This window comes from Schistocerca americana, chromosome X (genome assembly GCF_021461395.2).
Source record: "Schistocerca americana isolate TAMUIC-IGC-003095 chromosome X, iqSchAmer2.1, whole genome shotgun sequence".
Classification (NCBI taxonomy): domain Eukaryota; kingdom Metazoa; phylum Arthropoda; class Insecta; order Orthoptera; family Acrididae; genus Schistocerca; species Schistocerca americana.
Genome location: NC_060130.1, coordinates 672,058,449 through 672,084,230, shown reverse-complemented (window position 1 = coordinate 672,084,230; position 25,782 = coordinate 672,058,449). Strand labels below are relative to the sequence as shown.

Here is a 25,782-nt window from a genome sequence, read left to right as displayed (position 1 = left end):
GCAACAGAATGACAGATACGTAAACCACAATCGTTAGGTTATTTTTCTCTGTGCACGAAACCATTTCTTCTACAAATGTATTTTAATCGTTATAATGATTATTATGTTATTTATGGACACTGTTGAATGACGTTTTCAATTTCGAAATTTATTCGCAATTGCGAATTGTTTTGACATCAGCTGTATTAGATACAGAATTATTATCTATTGGCGACATATGAAAATTTGTGCCGGACTGGGACTTGAATCCGGATTTCCCGCTTATTTTGAGCAGTTGCCTTAACAATTTTGGCTATCAATGTACTCTTCTTGTACCGGTCCAAACCTTCGTATGCCACACTACGTCCCTACTGCTTTCAACATTTCTTGGATTCCCACAGCAGGCTTAATGAGACAGGTGTGTTCAATGTCAGTATTATTATCGTCGTTTGCCTCCTTTATACTAGCCTAGACAGGCAAAAGACGATAATAATATTAACGTTGAAAACATCTGTCTCATGAAACCTGCTGTTGGAATCCGAGTAATGTTGAGAGCAATAAGGGCAGAGACAGTGTGGCATATAGAGGTTTGGACGCGTGCACGGATAGCCGAGATGGTTGTCTGCTTTCCGCAGTCGTGTGGCTAGGACGTCTGTTTAAGTCCCTGCCGGAGAACTTCGCGCGCACGCGGTTGTTTACTTCGCGTTAGCCTTCGCTAGTGTTTGCACTTTCGAACTAGAATGGCTCATTCGTACCGCACTCTACCATCAAGACCATTTTTAATAATGAATTTGCACCACCAAAGGCATTTGTAATCGAACAATTTATACGCGAAGAAATTAAAATTGAACCTCAAGATATGATTGTAACTGTACAGGCAGGAGGCAAGAGCGTTCCCACTTCTTCACAGAGGAAATTTACCCGCTCTGACAAGATCGACACGACCGATTAATCGTAGGCGGCGATTTTAACCGTGGACTTACACAGAAAGATAAATTTCCTCGACATACCCCGTGCCCAGAACTACGAATGTTGGTGCAGAATATGCATCTAGTCGACATCTGCTAGCATGTCCATGGTCCCCGTCCTAGATACATACATAGGTTCAAATGGCTCTGAGCACTATGGGGCTTAACATCTGAGGTCATCAGTCCCCTAGAACTTAGAACTACTTAAACCTAACTAACCTAAGGACGTCACACACATCCATGCCCGAGGCAGGGTTCGAACCTGCGTCCGTAGCCGTCGCACGGTTCCAGACTGAAGCGCCTAGAACCGCTCGGTCACAGCGGCCGGCTACACACATAGAACGAAAGACTCCGCTAGCCGTCTCAACCGAATATATGCCACACACGATCTTAACGCTGACGTTCTGTAAACGAATCTGTGGCCACAGCGTATACTGACCAAGTGATCTCACTCGATTAAACGTCGTTCGGCGCAGATAACAACATTCAGACGGCGCTTTTGGATATCGCAATTTCATCACCCTAGCAAAGACGTGCCATCTTCGTACAGCAATAGCGTCGATAGATTTTGATCAAGCCTTTGATAGAATAAGCCATACCTGTGTTACAGAATTCCAGACACTCATGCGGTTCCCACGACCGTTTATTACTGTCGTGATGCGGCTACTCATCAATGCCTCCTCCAAATTGTTCTCATCCAAGGGAGATCGGTCAGACAAGGATGTCCCTTATCTACAACATTATATGCACTGGCTCTCGACAGGTTACTACGCAGCCTTCGGCAACGCTTGACAGGACTGACTTCGCGAGGACACACATTTACGTAAAAGTTATATGCGGATGAAGTGGTGCTGGTAGTGCGGAATGAAAACGATACGCATGTGGATTTAGATTGGATACACAAATATGGAACGGCCACAGGTAGCCGTATAAATGTGGACAAGTCTGTAGCGGTGAATATTGGTGTTGGACTAACGGAAGAGTGTGTAGCACCTTTAAGGCTCATAGACACCTTGAAATTCCTAGGGATTGTTTTTACCGACGACATACCTCGCTACAACTATAAGAGACTACTGTAGTCAGTCCGGACGGGCGTCACACAGTCATTACACATGATCCAGCGGGTCACATATGTTAAGACGTACATGGCGTCACGAATTCAGCACTTTGCTCAAGTAGTCCCGACGCCGGTGGCGATGGCAAGACGAATAATGGCGGCGTTCGGTTCCCTTACCCTCCCTCTTAGAGGGGATGGACTTGGTCTTGCGCATGTTCACGATCGAGTGGAGCAGCATTTACCGGATACACAGTAATTTAATTTATTTTCTGTTTTTTCTTTTTTTTTCACATGCTTCTGCAAAGGAGTGAACTGTACCTGTGTATTTTACTGAGTAGGCTAGTGATTAGCAAATTACTGTAAGCTTTTCTTTTTGCGTCCATATCCTTGTATAATGCGGTTTGCTAGTGTAATTTTCCCGCCGTCAGACCGCGACGTCACACCACTAAGTTTAAATGTCGTGCTGATACATAACATATACACTCCTGGAAATGGAAAAAAGAACACATTGACACCGGTGTGTCAGACCCACCATACTTGCTCCGGACACTGAGAGAGGGCTGTACAAGCAATGATCACACGCACGGCACAGCGGACACACCAGGAACCGCGGTTTTGGCCGTCGAATGGCGCTAGCTGCGCAGCATTTGTGCACCGCCGCCGTCAGTGTCAGCCAGTTTGCCGTGGCATACTGAGCTCCATCGCAGTCTTTAACACTGGCACCATGCCGCGACAGCGTGGACGTGAACCGTATGTGCAGTTGACGGACTTTGAGCGAGGGCGTATAGTGGGCATGCGGGAGGCCGGGTGGACGTACCGCCGAATTGCTCAACACGTGGGGCGTGAGGTCTCCACAGTACATCGATGTTGTCGCCAGTGGTCGGCGGAAGGTGCACGTGCCCGTCGACCTGGGACCGGACCGCAGCGACGCACGGATGCACGCCAAGACCATAGGATCCTACCCAGTGCCGTAGGGGACCGCACCGCCACTTCCCAGCAAATTAGGGACACTGTTGCTCCTGGGGTATCAGCGAGGACCATTCGCAACCGTCTCCATGAAGCTGGCCTACGGTCCCGCACACCGTTAGGCCGTCTTCCGCTCACGCCCCAACATCGTGCAGCCCGCCTCCAGTGGTGTCGCGACAGGCGTGAATGGAGGGACGAATGGAGACGTGTCGTCTTCAGCGATGAGAGTCGCTTCTGCCTTGGTGCCAATGATGGTCGTATGCGTGTTTGGCGCCGTGCAGGTGAGCGCCACAATCAGGACTGCATACGACCGAGGCACACAGGGCCAACACCCGGCATCATGGTGTGGGGAGCGATCTCCTACACTGGCCGTACACCACTGGTGATCGTCGAGGGGACACTGAATAGTGCACGGTACATCCAAACCGTCATCGAACCCATCGTTCTACCATTCCTAGACCGGCAAGGGAAGTTGCTGTTCCAACAGGACAATGCACGTCCGCATGTATCCCGTGCCACCCAACGTGCTCTAGAAGGTGTAAGTCAACTACCCTGGCCAGCAAGATCTCCGGATCTGTCCCCCATTGAGCATGTTTGCGACTGGATGAAGCGTCGTCTCACGCGGTCTGCACGTCCAGCACGAACGCTGGTCCAACTGAGGCGCCAGGTGGAAATGGCATGGCAAGCCGTTCCACAGGACTACATCCAGCATCTCTACGATCGTCTCCATGGGAGAATAGCAGCCTGCATTGCTGCGAAAGGTGGATATACACTGTACTAGTGCCGACATTGTGCATGCTCTGTTGCCTGTGTCTATGTGGCTCTGAGCACAATGGGACTTAACATCTATGGTCATCAGTCCCCTAGAACTTAGAACTACTTAAACCTAACTAACCTAAGGACAGCACACAACACCCAGCCATCACGAGGCAGAGAAACTGTGTCTATGTGCCTGTGGTTCTGTCAGTGTGATCATGTGATGTATCTGACCCCAGCAATGTGTCAATAAAGTTTCCCCTTCCTGGGACAATGAATTCACGGTGTTCTTATTTCAATTTCCAGGAGTGTAGTTTAGATCAGTGCATTCTAGATTGCATACGATCAACATTTTTTAGTGTCTTTTTTATTCTCCTCGCTATATTATGCGAACGTTTCATACTCAGTAGCACCATTTGAGATCTTATATCTATTTTTGCACACTACGATATGGCTAGGAAATGTACTTGTTATGGGCAGAGACAAGGAGAATTGGTCGCTGCACGTAAACAGCAGGAAGCAGCGTTGGCTACCGTCGACATGCTTCTGGCTAATGTTCAAAGTTGCGGCGACATCGGGGGGACTGGGGACGAGACCTGCGACACCTTTGGTAACCCGGATGTCGCTGCATGTCCTGATTCGCAACATCTGACTAGTCCACCCTCACTTGAGAGTGGGTGGCAGACAGTGCTGGGTCTGCGTGTCGTGGTCGGAAGGCGAAAGAGGGAGCAGATAGCGCGGCTGGCTCCCTAACGCCTTAGCAGCAGGTACAAGGTCCTACCCAGTGTCGATTATAACTCTGAGCCAGCACGGGATGCTTCTCCTGTAGGACCAGCGGCCGATTTTCCTACCCAGTCCGGACAAGTGCAGAGAGTGCTCCAATTTTAGGCGGGTGATGCAGCCCCTCAGGGATGGCGGGAAAGAATGCCAGCGTGCACTCGGTATATCTGCCGGGGGGAGGGGGGGGGGGGTCTCGTTCGTGATGTGGAAGAGGCCCTGCCGACAGCTCAAAAATGGTTCAAATGGCTCTGAGCACTATGGGACTTAACATCTGAGGTCATCAGTCCCCTAGAGCTTAGAACTACTTAAACCTATCTAACCTAAGGACATAACACACATCAATGCCCGAGGCAGGATTCGAACCTGCGACCGTAGAGGTCGCGCGGTTCGAGAATGAAGCCCCTAGAAACGCTCGGCCACACCGGCCGGCCCTGCCGACAGCTATCGAGCGCACTGGATACTACCGGCTGAATATAGTGGCACACGTCGGCATCAATGACGCCTTCCGCTTGGGTTCTGAGGGCATCCTCGGCTCCTTTCAGCGGATAGCTGGTTTGGTGAAGGCAACTAACATTGCATGCGGATGCAGGCTAAGCTGTCTATTTGTAGCATCGTTCCCAGGGTTGTTCGCAGTCCTCTGCTTTGGAGCAGAGTGGAAGGTCTAAACCAGAGGCTCAGACGACTCTGCCACGGTATCGGAAGCGAATTTATCGACCTTCGCTATCGGGTACAGAATTGCAGGGTTCCACTTAATAGGTCAGCCGTGCACTACACGCTGGAAACAGCTACTAGGGTAGTGGAGTAGTGTGGGTGCACATGGGGCTTTTTAGGTTAGAGAAATCCTCCCTTGGGATCAAAGACAATTTGCCTGATAAATTAGCCACAATCTTCTCAGAAAACGTTCGTCGTCACAGATCAGAGATAGATAAGCTTAATACGATTCAAGGAAACTGTAGGAGCAGCCGAGGAAAGATCCCAGAATTAGTATCGCTTACTGAATGTTATAAAGCACAGATAGTATTAGGAACAGAAAGTTGGTTGAAACCGGACATTAATGACAACAAAATACTAAGTTCAGATTGGAATATTTATCATAAGGATAGGTTAGTTTCCAATGGTGGCGCCATGCTTATTGCAGTAAGGAATTTGATAAAATCTAGCGAGGTTATCACTGATTCCGATTGTGAATTAATCGGGGTGAAGTTAAGTACCAAAGATAGGTCAAAATGGTAATCGGATACTTTTATAGACCACCTGGGTCAGGAGCTTCAGTGGTAGAGCGCTTCAGGCAAAACCTGCAGAACATCGTTAGTAATTTTCCTGATCATGCCACTGTAATAGTGACCTCAGCTTGCCAGGTATAGATTGGGAGCGTCATGCTATCAAAACTTGTGCCAGAGCCAGAGATTCGTGTGACATTGTTCTGAATGTCTTGTCCGAAAATTACTTTGAGCAGGAAGATATTTTTTCTTCGCAAGAGTGACAGGATACAAATTTCTGAGTATCTGAGCAGTCAGCATCAAATATTCAGTAATGAGAACGAAAATATGGAAACAAATGGAAAAAATTCGAAGGAATCGTGCATAACACCGTAGACAAATATGTGCCGAGTAAAGTTTTTAGGGATAGGAAAGACTTACAATCGTTTGATAGCCGTGTTAGAAAACTGTTACGTAAACAGAGAGAACCTCATCTCAGATTCAAGGGAAGTGAAAACCTGGCTGACACACAAAAGCTGAACGAAGCGAAAATGAGCGTAAGGAGAGCAATGAGAGGAGCGTTCAATGACTCTGAAAGTAAAACTTTGTCAACCGAACTGAGTAAAAACCCTAAGAGATCATAACAAGGTTCCTCTTTTCAATCGTCGTACGAACGTCAAAATGGCAGATAAACCGATCGCGGAATAGAAAAACGACTACAATCGCTTAGTAGCGGAAAGGCGTCAGGATCAGATGAGATACCTATAAAATTCTACAAAGATTGTGCGACAGAATTTGCTCCCCTTCTAGCAGTAATTTATCCTAGATCGCTTGAGCAACGAAGGTTACCTAGTGACTGGAAGAAAGCGCCACTCATTCCTGTTTTTAAGAAGGACCGTAAGACAGATGCACACAATTAATAACCTATATCGTTGACGTCAATTCGTTGTAGAATTATGGCACATGTTTTATTCTCAAGAATTATGACGTTCTTGGAGAAGAAAAATCTCCTCTATAAAAATCAACATGGATTCCACAAACACAGATTCTTTGAAACTCAGCTCGCTCTGTTGCTCCATGAGATCCACTGTGCCGTAGACAATGGTTCTCAGGTTGGTACCGTATTCATTGACTTTAGAAAGGCGTTTGACACCATCCCGCACTGATATTTAGTGAAAAAAATACGAGCTTATCGAGTATCGGAGCAGATTTTCGACTGGATTCAAGACTTCATTGCAGACAGAACTCAACACGTCGCGCTTAACGGAACAAAATCGACAGACGTGAAGGAAATTTTCGGTGTATCCCAAGGAAGTGGGATAGGACCGTTACCGTTTACAATATATGTAAGTGACCTAATAGAAAGCATCGGATGCTCTCTAAGGCTATTCCCAGATGATGCGGTTGTCTATAAAATAGTAGAAACGCCAGGAGATAGTAACGATTTTCAGAATAACCTCCAGAGAATTGATGAATGGTGCAGGCTCTGGCAGTTGATCATGAATGGAAATAAATGTAACATATTTCGCATACATAGGAAAAGAAATCCACTAGTGTATAGCTACATTATTGATGACAAACCGCTGGAAACAGTATCTGCCGTAAAATATATAGGAGTAACTATCCGGAGCGCCCTTAAGTGAAATGACCATCTGAAACAAATAGTGGTAGAACCTGATGCGAGACTGAGATTCATAGGAAGAATCTTAAGGAAATATAACTCATCCACGAAGGAAGTGGCTTATAAGGCGCTTTTTCGACCCATTCTTGAGTATTGTCATCTGTGTGGGATCCCTACCAGATAGGACTCATAGAAGAGAAAGAGAAGGGCACGTTTCTTCACGGGATCGTTGAGTCGGCACGAGAGCGTTACGGAGATGCTCAACAAACTCCATTGGCAGACGTTACAGGAGAGGCGTTGTGCATCACGGAGAGTTTTAATACTGAAATTTAGACAGGGTACTTTTCAGGAGGAGTCTTACAGCATATTACTTCCCCCTACATACATCTCGCGTAGTGACCATGAGGAGAAAGTCGAGGAATTAGAGCCATTGCGGAGGCTTACCGACAATCATTCTTCCCACTCATTATTCGAGAGTGGAACATGATTGGAGGGCTATATTAGTGGTATCCCCCCCCCCCCCTCCGCCACACACCATTAGGTGGCTTGCGGAGTATGATATAAATGTAAATATCAGCACAATGTTAAAACTGTGGAGAAGGCATCAGACTTGTCTGACAGGAAACTTAATAGAAGAACTAGCATCAGTTTCTCTAATGGCCCCAGTATTGGTCCAGCACATTTCCCAGTCACTTCACCATATACGCGCTTTTTTTTCATAGAGCACAGCTACGTTCTGAAGGCTCTGCCGGAAACCAGACCTGCAGCGGCGCGTGACGTCTGTCGAAAAGTCTACTAACGACCGGAGGATGCAGCAGTCCTATTGACAATAAGCATCCACATACCAATTGGCATGTAGTATGGGGATCGATACAACTTGTTTCCTTAGACGTGCAACGTCTAACCTGACAGTTAATGGCAAAAATGTCACCAGATCTAGACTCAATGCGATTCATAGGACAGATTCACCATTGTGGCCGCAGTGCCAAAATCTAGACAACGATGAACACCGCCTCATATGCGGCGCCCCAACAGAAGTGTGGAACTTGCCCGATATAGATGATTGCTTTCTTTTTTCAAATGGAACAACACAACATCGGACCAGGGGTTATATTCTTCCCGGACGGGACGTAGTATCCACGTACTAAAACGAATGCAGTAACTTGGCTTCGAGGCCAGAGGGTGCTCTATTTGTTCAGAGATGCCCCAAATCATGTGACGGACTTTTAGACCTTTTTACGGGAACGACATTTGAAGATCGTGGGCAATCCAAAATACTGACAGTATTTCTGTAACTTCCTATGGAGTACATTTCAAGACACGCCCTCCCCTCCATAGCTGAAACGTCCACGGTATCGATATGATGAAAGAATGAACGGACGATAAGAATCGGTGGATACCATATGCATACGAGAAGACATACACGTGACAGAGCAGCGGGGCGGATTGTAAATACGGTTCTCCATTGTACTGTGTCTTTCTTTCTTTATGTTATGCGAGGATAGTGTTAAGTCTAATAGCCTTCAAGCAACACTGAAATAATATTTGTGGTTTGACAATGAAGTGGTTGCTACTGAAATTTAACTTTACTTAACTGTTATGTGTATACCGGGATTTGCTCTAATTTATGAAAGATATTCATTAAAATTTGAAGCATAAAAATCAGCGTTTTTAGAAAATAGAAAAAGGAAGGCCAAGGCGACTGCCTCCCGATAAACAGGAAACCCGAGTTGACGTCCTGCTCTGGCACAAATTTTCGTGTGTCACCAACAGATAATAATCTTATACCTAATATAGGTGATGTCATAAAAATTGACAATTGCGAATAAGTTTCGTAATATTAATGCAGCTACAGATCGTCACCACTGTCTGAAGGAACATACATTAGAAAAACAAGCTTTCAATCCGGTAGTTACTAAATACGAAGACAGAAGAATAACTGCATAAAACGTTTCAATGAACACATTAATTTATTACTTACCTCAATAGTAGCTACTACGGACTGTGTGTAAAGGCCACCCCATGGAATGCTTAAGTTTATTTTTCCAATGACGCCGACTTTCACCTCGATTGGCAGGTCAAGCTCGTACTGAAACAAAAGAAAAAATGCTTTTAGTTCACGATAATATGGAGACTACTCACGTTTGCTTGTTACAACCTATAATTGCAGTTTACTGTCTCTGAATACTGACATTCTAATTCTATCCAGAACACAAAATTATCAAATGCATCCGGGATGGATTCGTGGTCTGGAACGCTGATTGATTCACCATACATACCGCTGCAGAGTGGAAGTTTCATTTTCTTCGTCAAATGAGTACTTTCGGTGTAATTGAGTCGCTATAATCAGACTGCTGATACGTAATGCCTATAAATGCAGAGGCATAAACAGGCTGAAAATACACTGGTGTGCAAAACCCAAGGACGACAGTAACTTTCACATGTGGTTTCACAGTCAAGTAATATAACTCGATGGAACTTGGATCATACACAGAAAGAACTGCGACAGTAGAGTACAAAAGGTGACTGAAAGAAATGTGCAATGAGACGAACAGAAATTACACTTTTATTCAAGGACACAAAAGACACAGCGGTTTGTGATGGCCCCTTGTACATGACAAAAGGCGGGACATGTTTCTTAATAGGCTGTATGATTACATCGAACGGCACTGCATGATCTACAGCGTGCTCCCATGCTGGACATAAAGTTGGTATGCAGTCTTGTGGTAGAAAGTTTCATTCCTCCAACAGTACGGCTCACAACTGCCGGATGGTCGTTGATGGATGTGGATGTGCTGCAGTACGTCTCCCCAACGCATCGCACACGTGCTGCTCGATGGGATTCAAGTCGGGGGAACGGGTAGCCCAGTCCAGTATCCGAATTTCCTCTCGTTTCAAGAGTTCCACCTGCGCTGTTCGATACGGTCGTGAAATGTCATCCATAAAAGTGAAGACAAGGCCGAATTCACCCCTGAAAAACAGCACACGCACGCGAAGAAGAAATACAGTGTCCCAATAACGCTGACCAACGATAGTACCGTGTTTAGATTTGGAGGTAAATACGCCTATGCAGCTTTATGCCTTTCCACATCATTACACCTGGCCGACCAAAACGATCATGTTCGATAATTTTCCTTGGTGAGTCGCGTGTTACCATTACGCACTATATAAGGATGGTCGAAGTAGAGAGGATATAAAATTTAAACTGGCAATGGGAAGGTTCAAATGGCTCTGAGCACTATGGGTGTAATCAGTCCCCTAGGACTTAGAACTAGTTAAACTTAACTAACCTAAGGATACCACACACATCCATGCCCGAGGCAGGATTCGAACCTGCGACCGTAGCGCGGTTGCGGACTGAAGCGTCTAGAACCGCTCGGCCACAGCGAACGGTTAGCAATGGCAAGGAAAGCGTTTCTGAAGAAGAGAAATTTGTTAACATCGAGTATAGATTTAAGTGTCAGGAAGTCGTTTCTGAAAGTATTTGTATGGAGTGTAGCCACGTATGGAAGTAAAACGTGGACTATAAATAGTTTAGACAAGAAGAGAATAGAAGCTTTCGAAATGTGGTGCTACAGAAGAATGCTGAAGATTAGATGGGTAGATCACATAACTGATGAGGAGGTATTGAATAGAATTGAGGAGAACAGAAATTTTCGACACAACTAGACTAGAAGGGATCGCTTGGTAGTACATATTCTGAGGCATCAAGGGATCACCCGTTTAGTATTGGTGGGCAGCGTGGAGGGTAAAAATCGTAGAGGGAGACCAAGAGATGAATACACTAAACAGAGTCAGAAGTATGTAGGTTGCGGTACGTATTGGGAGATAAAGAATCTTGCACAGGATAGAGTAGCATGGAGAGTTGCATCAAACCAGTCTCTGGACTGAAGACCACAACAACAACAACAAGGGTACGTGCAGCATGGTTAGTAACAGTGGCACATCATGTGAAAGTTACTTTCGTTCTTAAATTTTGCACGCGATTACATATTAGCGCGTGATGTGCGTCGTCGCCAAGTAGTGAATAGTCACAATTGTTCACGCTCTCTGCGAACACAATCGCCGAGGTGGGCGGCAAACGGCATTGATATATCAATAGTGGAATGTCTAGTCAGCTGCGTTTAGCATATGGAACTTCTGGCACTCTGCTAACCCTGTCATTCGTAGTTAAGTCATCTTCTATTTGTTTCCATCCCGGAATTATAACTAAATAGTCCCAACGGCGGTGAAGTTATTGAGGACACTGCAGTGGTCATGTTGGGACAAGGATGCGGAATGAAATCGACTGTGTCTTCTTCAAACCGACGATTCCTGCACTCACGTTAATGGATTTGGGGAATCGTAAATCTGGATATCCAGACAGGGATCTGAATCCAGTTCGTAACCACTACGCCACCTCGTTCATCTCTGTCTTCTCAACAACAACTCCTGTTTCTACTCTACTCGCAAACATCTAGTGTCCACATGACACTACCGAACAGAAACACACCTAGTTTGGACGTAATAGTTTCGTGCAGCACGAGTGGTAACAATATATCCAACTTTCGTGTTAATTTCTTTATTTTTTTCCAGATATTGTTTTTTTGTGATTTCCCCATAATCTGTGAAAACCATTCTCAGTTTGATTCTTATTGCTTTTTTTAAAGTTGCATAAGTAATATTTCCCATCACGGATAGTACTGAACGTGGTGAGTGGTCTTTTGAAAGCTAGGATTTAAAATTCAGGTTTACATGTGCATCTGCACTTCGTTGTAAAGCCGACTTATGGAAGACAGGCGAGTGGCGCGCGGGTCTTGTTGTGCTCCCTAGAGTCATGTGATATCGGCGGACCTTTTGTAACTGGGGTGAGGCTGAAAATTCTGCGAGAACGTCTGCACACTGGGGACACGTCAGCAATGCCACTGGCTGGAAGCAGGAAAACGGCCCGCATTCGCCGGCGCCCTTTCCGTGGGAGACAGGAATTGCGAGACTGTTAGAAAATCCACTCAAACTGGTGTTGATAACTACACAGCAACACCCATATAAAGTGTCGGTCCTCGAGTACAGAAAAAAAAAATCCACCGGCGAGGAAACTAAATACCTTTCTTATTTGACCCCGACACTACGACACTACAAGGATAACAAAACAAAGATTTTGCAGTTTTGCTCAGTCCAAGGGCTTAAAGTAGGAGATTATGTGAATAAGAACAGTAATAACCGTAACACTCACACAGAAATTGAGTCAGTGGGTAAAAATACAACATGAGAATTATCAATTATAGTGCCATCATCAGCTTATTGACGAATACAATAACATACAGTGTTGATAACTGAGAAATTCTTCAGTTAGAATATTTGTCGGATGTGTTATAAAAATTGTAGAAGTGATTAAAGACGTCGATGCGAGGACATGAGAGTTTGCTGGCACAACTGGATGGCCAAAGAGAGGCAAACCGGAGGCAATCCCACTTCCAAGACTGCTATGTCCTCCAGCATAGCAGGACTGCATCGCGGTTAGCCTAAGTCACAAGTCACCGGGGCTGCGACGGCGAACAACATTGCTGCAACTCGGAGTACAGGGCTTGCCTACAGGCGGCAGTAGTATCGCTACAAGAGGGCAGAGTCAACATGGACCTACTCGCTTCCGCAGGGACACGTGTTCGAAAATATGTCTCAACAGTATTTTGGCCGGTGCACGGCTACAGCAAGGAAGTTCTCCACAGACGAGCTCAGTGGGCAGTTGCGCCTACTGCTGCCACGGTTCTTCAATCAGGAGCTGTGGTGCAGCCATCCCGCTACCTGGCGTCCGACGCCATCTTGCCTATCCAGAATCTCCTCCATTGTTACGCGGAGCAACCAGCTGTTGCCTTGGAGATACGTCGAGACTTAGCCTCTATCGCATGAACCTCTTGGACTGGGTATTTTTGGCTCTATGCAGAGGTTTTGTGTAACTAGACATTCCGTTCCTCGTGAACCAACATATTGACTTTAGAAATTGGGATATACACTCCTGGAAATTGAAATAAGAACACCGTGAATTCATTGTCCCAGGAAGGGGAAACTTTATTGACACATTCCTGGGGTCAGATACATCACATGATCACACTGACAGAACCACAGGCACATAGACACAGGCAACAGAGCATGCACAATGTCGGCACTAGTACAGTGTATATCCACCTTTCGCAGCAATGCAGGCTGCTATTCTCCCATGGAGACGATCGTAGAGATGCTGGATGTAGTCCTGTGGAACGGCTTGCCATGCCATTTCCACCTGGCGCCTCAGTTGGACCAGCGTTCGTGCTGGACGTGCAGACCGCGTGAGACGACGCTTCATCCAGTCCCAAACATGCTCAATGGGGGACAGATCCGGAGATCTTGCTGGCCAGGGTAGTTGACTTACACCTTCTAGAGCACGTTGGGTGGCACGGGATACATGCGGACGTGCATTGTCCTGTTGGAACAGCAAGTTCCCTTGCCGGTCTAGGAATGGTAGAACGATGGGTTCGATGACGGTTTGGATGTACCGTGCACTATTCAGTGTCCCCTCGACGATCACCAGTGGTGTACGGCCAGTGTAGGAGATCGCTCCCCACACCATGATGCCGGGTGTTGGCCCTGCGTGCCTCGGTCGTATGCAGTCCTGATTGTGGCGCTCACCTGCACGGCGCCAAACACGCATACGACCATCATTGGCACCAAGGCAGAAGCGACTCTCATCGCTGAAGACGACACGTCTCCATTCGTCCCTCCATTCACGCCTGTCGCGACACCACTGGAGGCGGGCTGCACGATGTTGGGGCGTGAGCGGAAGACGGCCTAACGGTGTGCGGGACCGTAGCCCAGCTTCATGGAGACGGTTGCGAATGGTCCTCGCCGATACCCCAGGAGCAACAGTGTCCCTAATTTGCTGGGAAGTGGCGGTGCGGTCCCCTACGGCACTGCGTAGGATCCTACGGTCTTGGCGTGCATCCGTGCGTCGCTGCGGTCCGGTCCAAGGTCGACGGGCACGTGCACCTTCCGCCGACCACTGGCGACAACATCGATGTACTGTGGAGACCTCACGCCCCACGTGTTGAGCAATTCGGCGGTACGTCCACCCGGCCTCCCGCATGCCCACTATACACCCTCGCTCAAAGTCCGTCAACTGCACATACGGTTCACGTCCACGCTGTCGCGCCATGCTACCAGTGTTAAAGACTGCGATGGAGCTCCGTATGCCACGGCAAACTGGCTGACACTGACGGCGGCGGTGCACAAACGCTGCGCAGCTAGCGCCATTCGACGGCCAACACCGCGGTTCCTGGTGTGTCCGCTGTGCCGTGCGTGTGATCATTGCTTGTACAGCCCTCTCGCAGTGTCCGGAGCAAGTATGGTGGGTCTGACACACCGGTGTCAATGTGTTCTTTTTTCCATTTCCAGGAGTGTAGTTTTATGTGACTTACATTCCACAGGACTTATATTTCTTATCATTTCGGAGACGGGGACTTAATTCTGAACTGCCATTTGTGTTGTGTAAATATGCTCTGAAGGAGGAGGATTAGGTTTGCGTACATTTTAATAAACATACTTTCATCGTTTGCCTGGGTCTTAGTTGCCCTGCGCCACAACCGACGTGAGCCACTTCAAAGACCACAAAACTCACTGGAGTACTGCAGGTAATGCATTAAAGCACAGTACCTGTTTTACGCTAAAAACCCGCCAGGTTAGCCTTCCTGGACTCGGGTAGGCGCGCCGGCCCCGGATCGCATCCGCCCGGCGGATTAAGGGCAATAGCGCACTAGTGCAGCCATGGCCACGGCCACACTTGCGGCTGGTCGGATGCGGCCAGGTTTGCATGGAAAGGTGCCGCGCAACGCCCGTGCGGCCAGCACTTTGTCACGACCAGCCTCTGGCCAGCGCGTCGCTGCGGCCAAATACACGCAGCTGAATGGGGCAGCGCGCACGTTGCACTGCCAGAATGCGGCCAGCCGTCAGTGCAGTTCCAACTGTGGAGATATTTTGCATTTTATTATTTGTTTGCTGCTGCGTGTTTGCAGAAGGATCTTTCTGTCATCGTGGACTTTGATACGGAGAAATTTATTATAATCATAAGGGAGAGGCCTGCTTTGTAGGACTTGTCATCTGAAGAATATGCTGATGAAAATGTGAAAAAGAGAATATGGGAGGAAGTGACTATGATGTTCGGGAGCAGAGAATGTGCAACAGCGCAGGAACAAAACACACTGTGTAAATTCTATTACTTTTATTTGTCTTTATTAATACAACATGTACATACAATTCAGAATTCAGTGAATGTAATCCAAATGCAATGGTAGAGCGCCTTCGTGTACAAAGTAATCAGCAAAAACGTTTCTGCAGTGTGAACTGGCTGCACGTCTACGTATTCCTTGTGGAATATCCTCATAAACTGAAGGATATCCATGCAGCGTACCGTATCTAAATATTGAATACCGTCACTCTTTCAGACATAGTTGTGTAAAACACAACATGCTTTAACAATATCTATGGCGAAATCGACGTCCACATTCACCGGTGTGTGAAAGATCCTCCACTTACTTGTCTTATCCCGAACATGCACTCTACGAAACGTCTTGCTCGAGATTGACGATAGCTGAATACTTTTTTTTTTTTTTTTGTATCAAGTGGCAGACCTACTTATGGACACACAATTCTGTGTGACAGCGAAAATGCGTCGTCAGCAACAGGTACATAACGCACTTGCGTTTTGTTTATGTCTGAAATGTATTTGTCTTCCGGAATGTCCAAGTTATTAGACAGTATTCGCTTATGACCACTGATTGTTAAAATACCGTTGAGTCAGCACATTTACCATACGATCCCACATCTACAGCGAAAAATTTATATTTTGCATCACAAACAGCCATTAATACAACAGAGAAATATTTCTTTAGTTGAAGAGCATTGATGCACTGTTTGCTGGTCTACCATTCGCATACGCTTTTCATCAACGGCGCCGAGACAGTTTGGCAAATTGGCCTTAGTTTCAAAAGCTTTTGCTTTTTGCAGCCAGTCGTTTTTGGTCGGTTATGACAAACATTCATCTTTTAAGATAATCCAGATTGATGAACGTACACTTCTTACAATTTCTCTGATTGTTGTTACTTCAAGTCGGAAAGCATGATGCAAATCAACAAACGAATTTCCAGTTGCCTCGCTAATATGCTGCCGATATGGTTGCACTATCGGTCGGAGGATGGCATTCACGTATCGTACAACCGTTACGGCGCCTTCCATGACCACCAGCGGCGTACGTCGGCCCCACAAAATTCCACCCCAAAACAGCAGGGAACCTCCACATTGCAGCACTCGCTAGACAGCGCGTCTAAGGCGTTCAGCCTGACCGGGTTGCCTCCAAACACGTGTCCGACTACTGCCTGGTTGAAGGCATATGCCACACTCATCGGTGAAAAGAACGTGATGCCAATCCTGAGCGGTCCTTTTGGCATGTTGTTGGGCCCATCTGTACTGCGCTGCATGGTGTCGTGGTTGCAAAGATGGACCTTGCCATGGACGTCGGTAGTGAAGTTGCAGCCTATTGCGCACAGTTTGAGTCGCAACACGACTTGCTGTGGCTGCACGAAAGCATTATTCAACATGGTGGCGTCGCTGTCAGGATTCCTCCGAGCCATAATCCGTAGGAAGCGGTCATCCGCTGCAGTAGTAGCCCTTGGACGGCCTGAGCGAGGCATGTCATCGACAGTTCCTATCTCTTTGTATTTCCTGCATGTCCAAACAACATCGCTATGGTTCACTCCGAGACGCATGGACACTTCCATTGTTGAGAACCCTTCCTGACAGCAAGCAACAATGCGGACGCGATCGACCAGCGGTATTGACGGTCTAGGCATTGTTGAACTACAGACAACACGAGCCGTGTACCTCCTTCCTGGTGGAGTGTCTGGAACTGATCGGCTGTAGGACCCCTTCCGTCTAATAGGCGCTGCTCATGCGTGGTTGTTTACATCATTGGGCGGATTTAATTACTTCTCTGAATGTCTATCTTCAGGAGTTCTGGGAACCGGGGTGATGCACACCTTTTTTTGATGTGTGTACAACAGCTGCATATATTCGTAAAAATCATAGGCAAAGTAGATAAGAAACGTTTTCCGTAGAAAATTAGCAACTCACAAAGAGCTATCTAAATTGAATCTCAATGATGAGTACAAATTCAGTAAAGGCAAGTCACTAAAGCCCATGTTTTGCCCCGTGGTAGCATGAAAAATAATTCCATCAGTGAAATGAATCCTATAGCTGGTGTGTTCGACAATCTTTGTTGGAAGTCGCTGCTACCAGAATTAAAGATATACGTGTATCGATATTTGGATTATGAAAGACGGGACAGATAAAAGGAATTCCCGATAGCGATCATCAGGAAACACATTACGAAAGGAGACTTTCGATATCTTGTCGACCACCTTAGAGCACTTGCTTTCAGACCCACTGCTAATTATACTCCGGTGCAACGAGATCTTACGTGAAATGCTGCATGTGTATAAGCCACCAAATTAAAAAAAAAACTGTGGTAAAATTCCTCAATACCAGAAATCCAGCTATCAAATTACGCAGGGCACCAATTTATAAGATTGTGTAATCACATATCTACTCGTTTTCCTGGACGAGAGTGAGAACTACAATGAAAGCACTGTGAACGTCTGTGTAAAATCGTCTGGTCGTCATACATCTAAGAAACACGGTGTTCCATCCGTGTGTATTAGTGCACCTGGGAAAATGGGAGTGCATTTTATCAGGTCCTGCAAGGCGTTAAAACAAACTGGAGGGAAAATTATTTAAGATCAGCAAAAATCGTTTATTATACAACAAGGCACTGCCCTTGTCCCACACACCTGCACAGAAACAGTACAATAAGTTCTGATGTTTAGGACTTTTGACTTATGACCGTGATATATGCAGTAGTAATGCGAGAACTATCCACAGACGTGGGTGCTTAGAGAGCAAGAGATATGCAGAGCTTCATGATGGGAAGCAGTAGAGGAGAAAAGAAAGGAAATAAACGAATCGGGGAACAAACTGGAGGGGAAGAGGTAACTATGACTGTAACAAAAAAGAAGAGGTGAGCAGACCCACAGTCAGTCGATTGTGTGGTAGATGTATCTAGGATATATTTTGGTGGATTTCAGAAGAAAATAAAGACGATGCTACCCGAGCTGAAGTTAGGTATTGGAAAACATACAGAAGTTCCATGGTCAGGGGCCATAACGAATTGAGAAGTTGAAAAAGTCCCTTATTGTGGATTCGATGACGATGTTGATGCTATAGAAACTTATCAGCTCAATACTTTCGCTTATAAGGAACCAGACGCCACTGACGAAAAACAAGACAACGTTGGATAGTGAGAACCCAAGGAGTTCTAAAACAGGGCTCAGTTAAATTTATACGTTGAATGTTAGAAGGCATAAAAACGTATTTAGAACCTGGAACAAACACTCACCAAGGATTGCAACTTAATTTTATTGCTGGGGCCCTGGACATAAAACCTATCCCGAAATTAAAATGCTTGTTTTCATTTGAAAAAATTGACAGAGTTTGCCATAAAATGTGCCTTACACTGAGGTGACAAGTGATGGTATACCTCCTAATATCGTGTCGGATCTCTTTTTGCTCGGCGTAGTGTAGCAACTCGACGTGGCATGGATTTAACAAGTCGTTGGAAGTTCCCTGCAGAAATATTGAGCCACGCTGCCTCCATAACTGTCCACAATTGTGGAAGTGTTATCGGTGCAGGATTTTGCGGACGAGTTGACCTCTCGACTATGTACCATAAATGTTTGATGAAATTCGTGTCGGGTGATCTGTGTGGCCAAACAATTCGCTAGATTTCTCCAGAATGTTCCTCAAACCAGTCGTGAACATACGTGGCCCGGTGACGTGGCACTTCCTCATCCATAAAAGATCCATGGTTTGGGCCGGCCGGGGTGGCCGAGCGGTTCTAGACGCTTCAGTCTGGAACCGCGCGACCGCTACTGTCTCAGGTTCGAATCCTGCCTCGGGAATGGATGTGTGTGATGTCCTTAGGCTATTTAGGTTTAAGTAGTTCTAAGTTCTAGGGGACTGATGACCTAAGATGTTAAGTCCCATAGTGCTCAGAACCATTTGAACCATCGTTTGGCTGCAAACGGTCTCCAAGTAGCAGAACATACCATTTCCACTGAATGATCGGTTCAGCTGGGCCAGAGGACCCACTTCATTCCGTGTAAAACAGCTCACATTATTGTTGTGCCACCACCAGCTTGCACAGTGCCTGGATGTCAACTTGGGTCCATGGTTTCGTGGAGTGTGCGTAACACTCGAATGCTACCATCAGCTCTTACCAACTGAAATCTGGACTCCTCTGTCCAGGCCACTGTTTCCCAGTCGTCTAGGGCCCATCCGATGTGGTCTCGAGCTCAGGACATGCGATACTGCCGATGTCGTGCTGTTAACAAAGACACTCGCATCAGTCGGCTGCCGCAATTGACCATTAACAACGAATTTCGCCGCGCTGACCTAATGAATATGTTAGTATAAATCTCACATTGATTTATGCGGTTATTTCGTGCAGTATTGCTTGTCTGTTTGCACTGAAAACTCTACATAAACGCTACTGCTCTCGGTCGTTAATGAAGACCACTGCACTTTTGTGGTGAGAGGTAATACCTGAAATTTGGTATCCTCACGACAGTTTTGACACTGTGTTTCTCGGATTACTGAATTCTCGAACGAGTTCCAAAATGGAATACGTTTAGCTCCAACTACCATTCTGCGTTCAAAGTCTGTTAATTCTGCCGTATGGCCATAATCACGTCGGGAACTTTTCCACGTAAATCACCTGATTACAAATGACATCTCTGCCAATGCACTGCCCCTTTATACCTCGCGTTCGCCTCACTACCGCCATCTGTGTGCATATCGCTACCCTATGATTTCTGTCACCTCAGTATAAATTGTTGGCGACCCTTCGAGAGGTGTTACTGTCAGTGGCATCACACGGCTGGTAGAGATAATGGCAGTGACTCCGCAAGGACGCTGACTGCACCAGATGGCGACAAACAATTTGTCCGCAGTGCAGGTAGTGGCTGCTCGGCTGTGTCGGACAAGGCCAGCTGAGGGGCGCTGAATCATGCCGTGGGCCTAGCGTGGACGATAAGTCTCACAGCAGCATCAGTGGTCAGACACACGGGCAGAGGCAGGCAGCAAGGAGTTTGCCTTCTAAAGCGATGGCGACTGAACGACTGCATGGCCCTGGCTCGAACTGTAGACCTCCAGAGTAAAGACCGGCAGCAGCTAAGGTAGGTTCACAGATGGTCCACGGGTTGTACAACGCAGCATTGGACTCAGTGCACATGGTAGGGTCTCAGCTAGTAGCAGTATAGTGTGGCAGTGGTGACTTGTTGATCCACATAGACTTGTAGACCGTCGTAGCTCCCCCGACTGGCCTGGTGGACTTGGCATGTCCTTATTTTGCTACAACATTGGTGTCTACCACACCAGCCACAGCAAACCATGGTTCGGACGTGAAGCAACAAGGCCACCTAGGCTGTAGTGACTCTGCCTTTCTGCTGTATGAGTGCTGTTATGTCTTTGGTAACCTTTTTCAGTTGCAGCATCTAGTAATCGACCCGACAGCTTGGCGCCAGAACTTGCCATATGAGCCAGTAGTCCTTGTTATAACTCTATCTGGCCAGCTCGGTTCAGGCCAGCTTCTATGGCCTGTTGCAGCAGCTTCAGCAGCGGTGCTTACTCGACCATGCCAAAAAACAATGGTGGTGCTACATATTTAATCAGCAAAAGTCCGTAATCCATAATACGTCTTTGTAATTTCATGTAGTAATCAAGGAGTACGCCTGTGCCACCAGAGATTATGTCAATATCTGCGATGAAGGGATTATAGTAAATTTACGTGTCATCATACGTAACTTCATACTTGTTTGTAAGGCTGTGGTCAGCAAACGTTAAATTCTTCCCAATTTTAATACGCCGTTAGTGTTCAGCACTGCGCACTGACATGGTACTGTTGCATGCCAACCTTGTATAGGGCAGTAAAACGGGTAAAACTTTCGAAGTCCCAGAGCGAAGCTATCTCGCTACATTACGGCAATGTCGACGCAAGGTGGCCACAATGAAAACATTTCGCCACTGGACTGGGTCAGGGCAAAACATATCAGCGTTTTTGCCGAGCCAGCCACCAGAATTCAGCAGAATGTAGTGGCTCAGACCAGCTGAACAGGATCGTATCACCTATGTTATATGATGAAAGAAAGGCTAAGGCGAATGCAACATATGGTACAAAGAGCTCTTATGAACCAGTTATATGCTACAACAAATCCGTTAAGCAAGCACAGCAGAAGGGGAACCACTGATACCTTCATAACAGCAAGCCCTATACGGTCATGAGGAATGACATTGGGTAAACATTGTAAGGTGTCGTGGTCTCCTGACCTTCATTTCTTACATATTCTGTCCTCACAATCGTATTCTGCACATCAAGACGCTTCATTCGAACCCAAACTCGAGAAGGTAGAGTCAATTTTGTATGAATTCATGTAAGCTATATGCAAATCTAATAAGTAAATCGCCAGTGCGCACCGAGGTTGAAAAAGTCGAGGCTTGCGTGCACAACATGACAGTCACAGGAATTTTCGTTCTAGGGAGGCGGCCAGCCCGCTGGTGGGAGGCCCGCCCCTTCAGAGAGGTGGGCTGGCGCACACCGTATTCGGCCGGAACGACCACCGAGAGAGAGGACAGAGCGAAAGGATAACAACGCCCGTGTTCGACTTAAAAGCAAATTCCGCTACATTGTGTGGGAGCGCCCAGAAGATGCATTTTTTGACGGACCGACTGTGTAGTTACAGAGTTCTCACAGGAGGACAGTATACGCCTAACGGACATGCTACATATTTCTGCACTAATCGACTTAAACGAAACGTCATTTTTCCATTTAAAAGAGCAACGCTGATTGGCGGTATATTTCTGACACAAAGAGCCAGAGGAGTGACGGAAGACAGCGAATGATATACCCTTGCAACTTTTCCAGAAAAAGGGGCTGTTCTGTTGTTGCTTTTGGAGCGGGAGCACGTAACGAGAGTGAGTGCGCTCGTACGTGCACGCTAAGAGCGAGGAACAAAGTCTCTCCTCAGTACTTCACTGGGAGAGCACCTCTGTCGTTAGCGAATCGGAGTGATACTCTATATTGAGTCTCTCGCGATTAAGCGTTGTTCACTGTGTCGGCCGCCACACTTATTGTGTCGTGTGAACATGGACAGAGTGCTAGTTAAACGCCTGCGAGCGAGTATCGAGTGGCATCATGGTTATCTGACCGGTGTACCATGCCAATAGCTAGACTAGGGGCGGATAGGTGTCCTTGACTTCATCAAGGCGTAGGGAGAGTTTGATTGATGAAGGTCAATCCAGATAGAAAGAGATAGTTGTGTTATTTGTCAGCGAGCGACGCAGGCAGCAGTCTTTGCAGCTCATGGTATTGTTTACTACAGCGTATGCGAGCCCCATCTGTCCTCCATAACAGTACACTCCATTACGTTTCTCGCGCAACAGCCTTGACCGTACCTAGAAAAGTTATTCAAGTTGTGTAGGCATGGCTCTCAGCCATTCTGCCGAGTAAATAACGTTCTTAAAGAAAAGGGAGAAAAGAACCTTTTCATACTTTGTAAATTAATAGCATTCCTATCCATAAGAGGCAATCTACTGTTCCGAAAAGAACCCTGAAATTTATTAATTTATAAGAAAATGTTTCACTTGATTTCTCAGAATTTTTTTTGCAATAAATAATATTTTTCGTTCGTTTAATGTTTTTCTTACACTAGCTAGCAATACTCCAGTACCCAAGTAATGCACTAGTTACGTAAAAATATAGAATATTTTTGTGTGTTTTCCTTACAGTGGACGACTTCAGAAGATATTTGTTGCTGAATGTTTTTCAAGCAGTTCTTGTTGGTACATTAGGAGCGTCTGTCTGACTTCTGTAGTAGTGTGAGGTGGAAATTATTTCTTGCACGAGCCAAAGGGTACTTGTTGGATCAATCCATTGCGCAAATTGACAAAATAAAACCCACAAACTCGCAACATTAACCACTACTTCGCTCCATAAATACCTCAACAGTTTAGCTCATAAGTCATTCGGACAGATGGATTGATGGCGTACATGGTGTTGACACTTTCTCTGACTGCAGCGAAGTGACGTCTGGCACAAGTATGTTGCAGATTTCCTGGACGCCACGGACAACAGAAGGCACATCTGGGAGAGATTGCTACCTCGCCGTAGCCACCAGTCGCAGAGTTCAACACTAAAGTCTGCCTCTGTCGCTGACGGGGGGGACTTGGAGGTCTTTCTGTCCCACCAGGAGCAGGATACCAGCATTCCTGACATTCTGGTGAACTGAAGAGGGCCTACCTGGACGGCACGCAAATATCGTCGAACTTCATAGCAACATGGCAACCGTCATCGCGGTGCGACGGATGACGAAGAAGGGTGGTGAGTGGGAGCGCACGGAACACCTTCCAATTCAGCGCGTGTAAGTTCAGTACACACACCGCCGTCATTCACTGCCGTGGCGCCGCGGTACAGCCAGAGACGGGGCCACCGCAAGCGGCTAACCACCAATGCAGCAGCCGGCTGGGACGAAGTGTGCGGTGTCAGCTGCCGTGAGGGGGCTGAAGACTGCTTGCGACGCGATTTGTCAGCGGATATTGACAGACAATGCCAACTACGCTACATGTATTTTAACGAAAATAAATAACTAATTCTGAATCTTCATTCAATGCTCCTACCGGTGACCACAGGTCACTGCCATCCTTCCGAGGGAAACTGGCAAGGAGCGAACTGGGGGAGTGCCTCCTGACACAGAACCAATTCTACTCACGCCCTCCCAATAGTCGCCTCTTGCAGAACGTGTGGACTGTTCCACATAGCTGTTGCCGCATTCACAGGTATTAGTATAAATTGCAATAAGCTCTGAGGCAGAGAATGTCTGTTACAGGTCGCAGCGTGTCTTTTGATCTTCTTGTGCAATTATAAAGTAGATCAAATGCCTTCTCTGCCTAGTATTACGCCTGTTTTCCTAGATGTGATGCTGCAAAGAGGTAGCGGCTCTTTAGGTGTACACGGATTTTTAATGACTCAGTATCGCTTTTCCGGACTTTTTTTGGGGGGGGGGGGTGTTATTTTGTTGCTGGAGCTACTCATTCTCCCAGTGTTACTCATCTCTTCTCTTTAACAACACGGCAACAAGACACAAGTGGACACCACTGGCACGTTCATTACTTTTCATGCACGTGTGCCTTGCTGCCGTATCAGTTGGCTCATTTCCTTGGATTCCCACGTGGTCCGGTATCGAGCTGAATGATACTCGCTTCCCTTGTCGCTGTAATACATAAAGGAAATTTTGTCTTTTTTGTACCATTTTGTCCGCTGGCTGTATTTGTTGAATGGTCTCTAGGGTACTTTAACAAAGAAACGCCTAACATAATTAAGCTGCAATTTGAATAGGCTACCGTAACAGGGCAAATGAATAATGAATAATATAGTGAAAAAACATTAGAAATGAGTTACTTGCACAGTCGAACCTGCAAGTGGATCTACTCAGAATTATTTGTCCAGTATATAAATGAAAAAGTTCATATTCGACTAATTGATATATAAAGGCCAGAAATCTGAAAAATAAATGAAGTTAGAAACTGACTGAAGAACAAACACATATTTAAAACACGCGAGTGAATTGAAACTGAAATGTAATCAAAGCTTGACGTTATCGATAAAATTCAGAAGAAACTGTATAGCAATTAAATATTTTCATTATTCCCTAATTTGTAGCGTACTTCAAGCAACTACATCACTGCCGACAAAGTAGTAACTCACCTGAACAAACAGTATGCACATAACTGGTGGTGAGTTTAGGAAAGATCACGGTTTTCGACGGAGTGATTTACGTAAACTATGAAATAACTCAATCGAGGTCATCAGACAGGTATTAAGATGTGTCAGTTTCTAAATAGCAGTTCACTCTAAGACGAATAACAACTGTGTATGTTTCACAAATGTATTTATTTTCCAACAGCAGAAAAGTGATTCATAAAACATCTACCGCTCCCTCTGCAAGAGATATTAAACTTACGCCTTCAAATGCACCAGTTGCACGTTTTTATGTCGGTTCTCAAGTATTGTTATTTGCGATAAGTAGTATTACTACAATGAATCGTATCTTTTAACGCTGCTATCTCGTCTTAAGAATAACACGATGTGACAGTTTACTGTTGTGTCCTTATGCGTTCATTTTTTGTTCACTACAGGCACCACTTACTTTAATATACTGTTTTTCTTTTCAGTTTTCGCGTGCTTTAAACATGCAAGTAAAAATAAAGACGTTACTACTTCTGAACAAATCTGAGAGAAAAATCGATAGGCAAAAGACACTGTCAATAATTTCTCGAGTACGTTAA

The 25,782-nt window shown here is 46.1% G+C and overlaps 1 protein-coding gene across 1 annotated transcript in view; it reads right to left on the bottom strand.

Annotated features, from left to right (window-relative positions):
- LOC124555746 (vacuolar protein sorting-associated protein 13A-like) overlaps positions 1 to 25,782 on the bottom strand; it is a 689,798-nt gene that overhangs the window by 640,040 nt on the left and 23,976 nt on the right. The window contains exon 2 of the mRNA XM_047129770.1: positions 9,308 to 9,415. Within this exon, the coding sequence (XP_046985726.1) occupies positions 9,308 to 9,415 (108 nt within the window). The remainder of the gene's footprint in view (positions 1 to 9,307; positions 9,416 to 25,782) is intronic.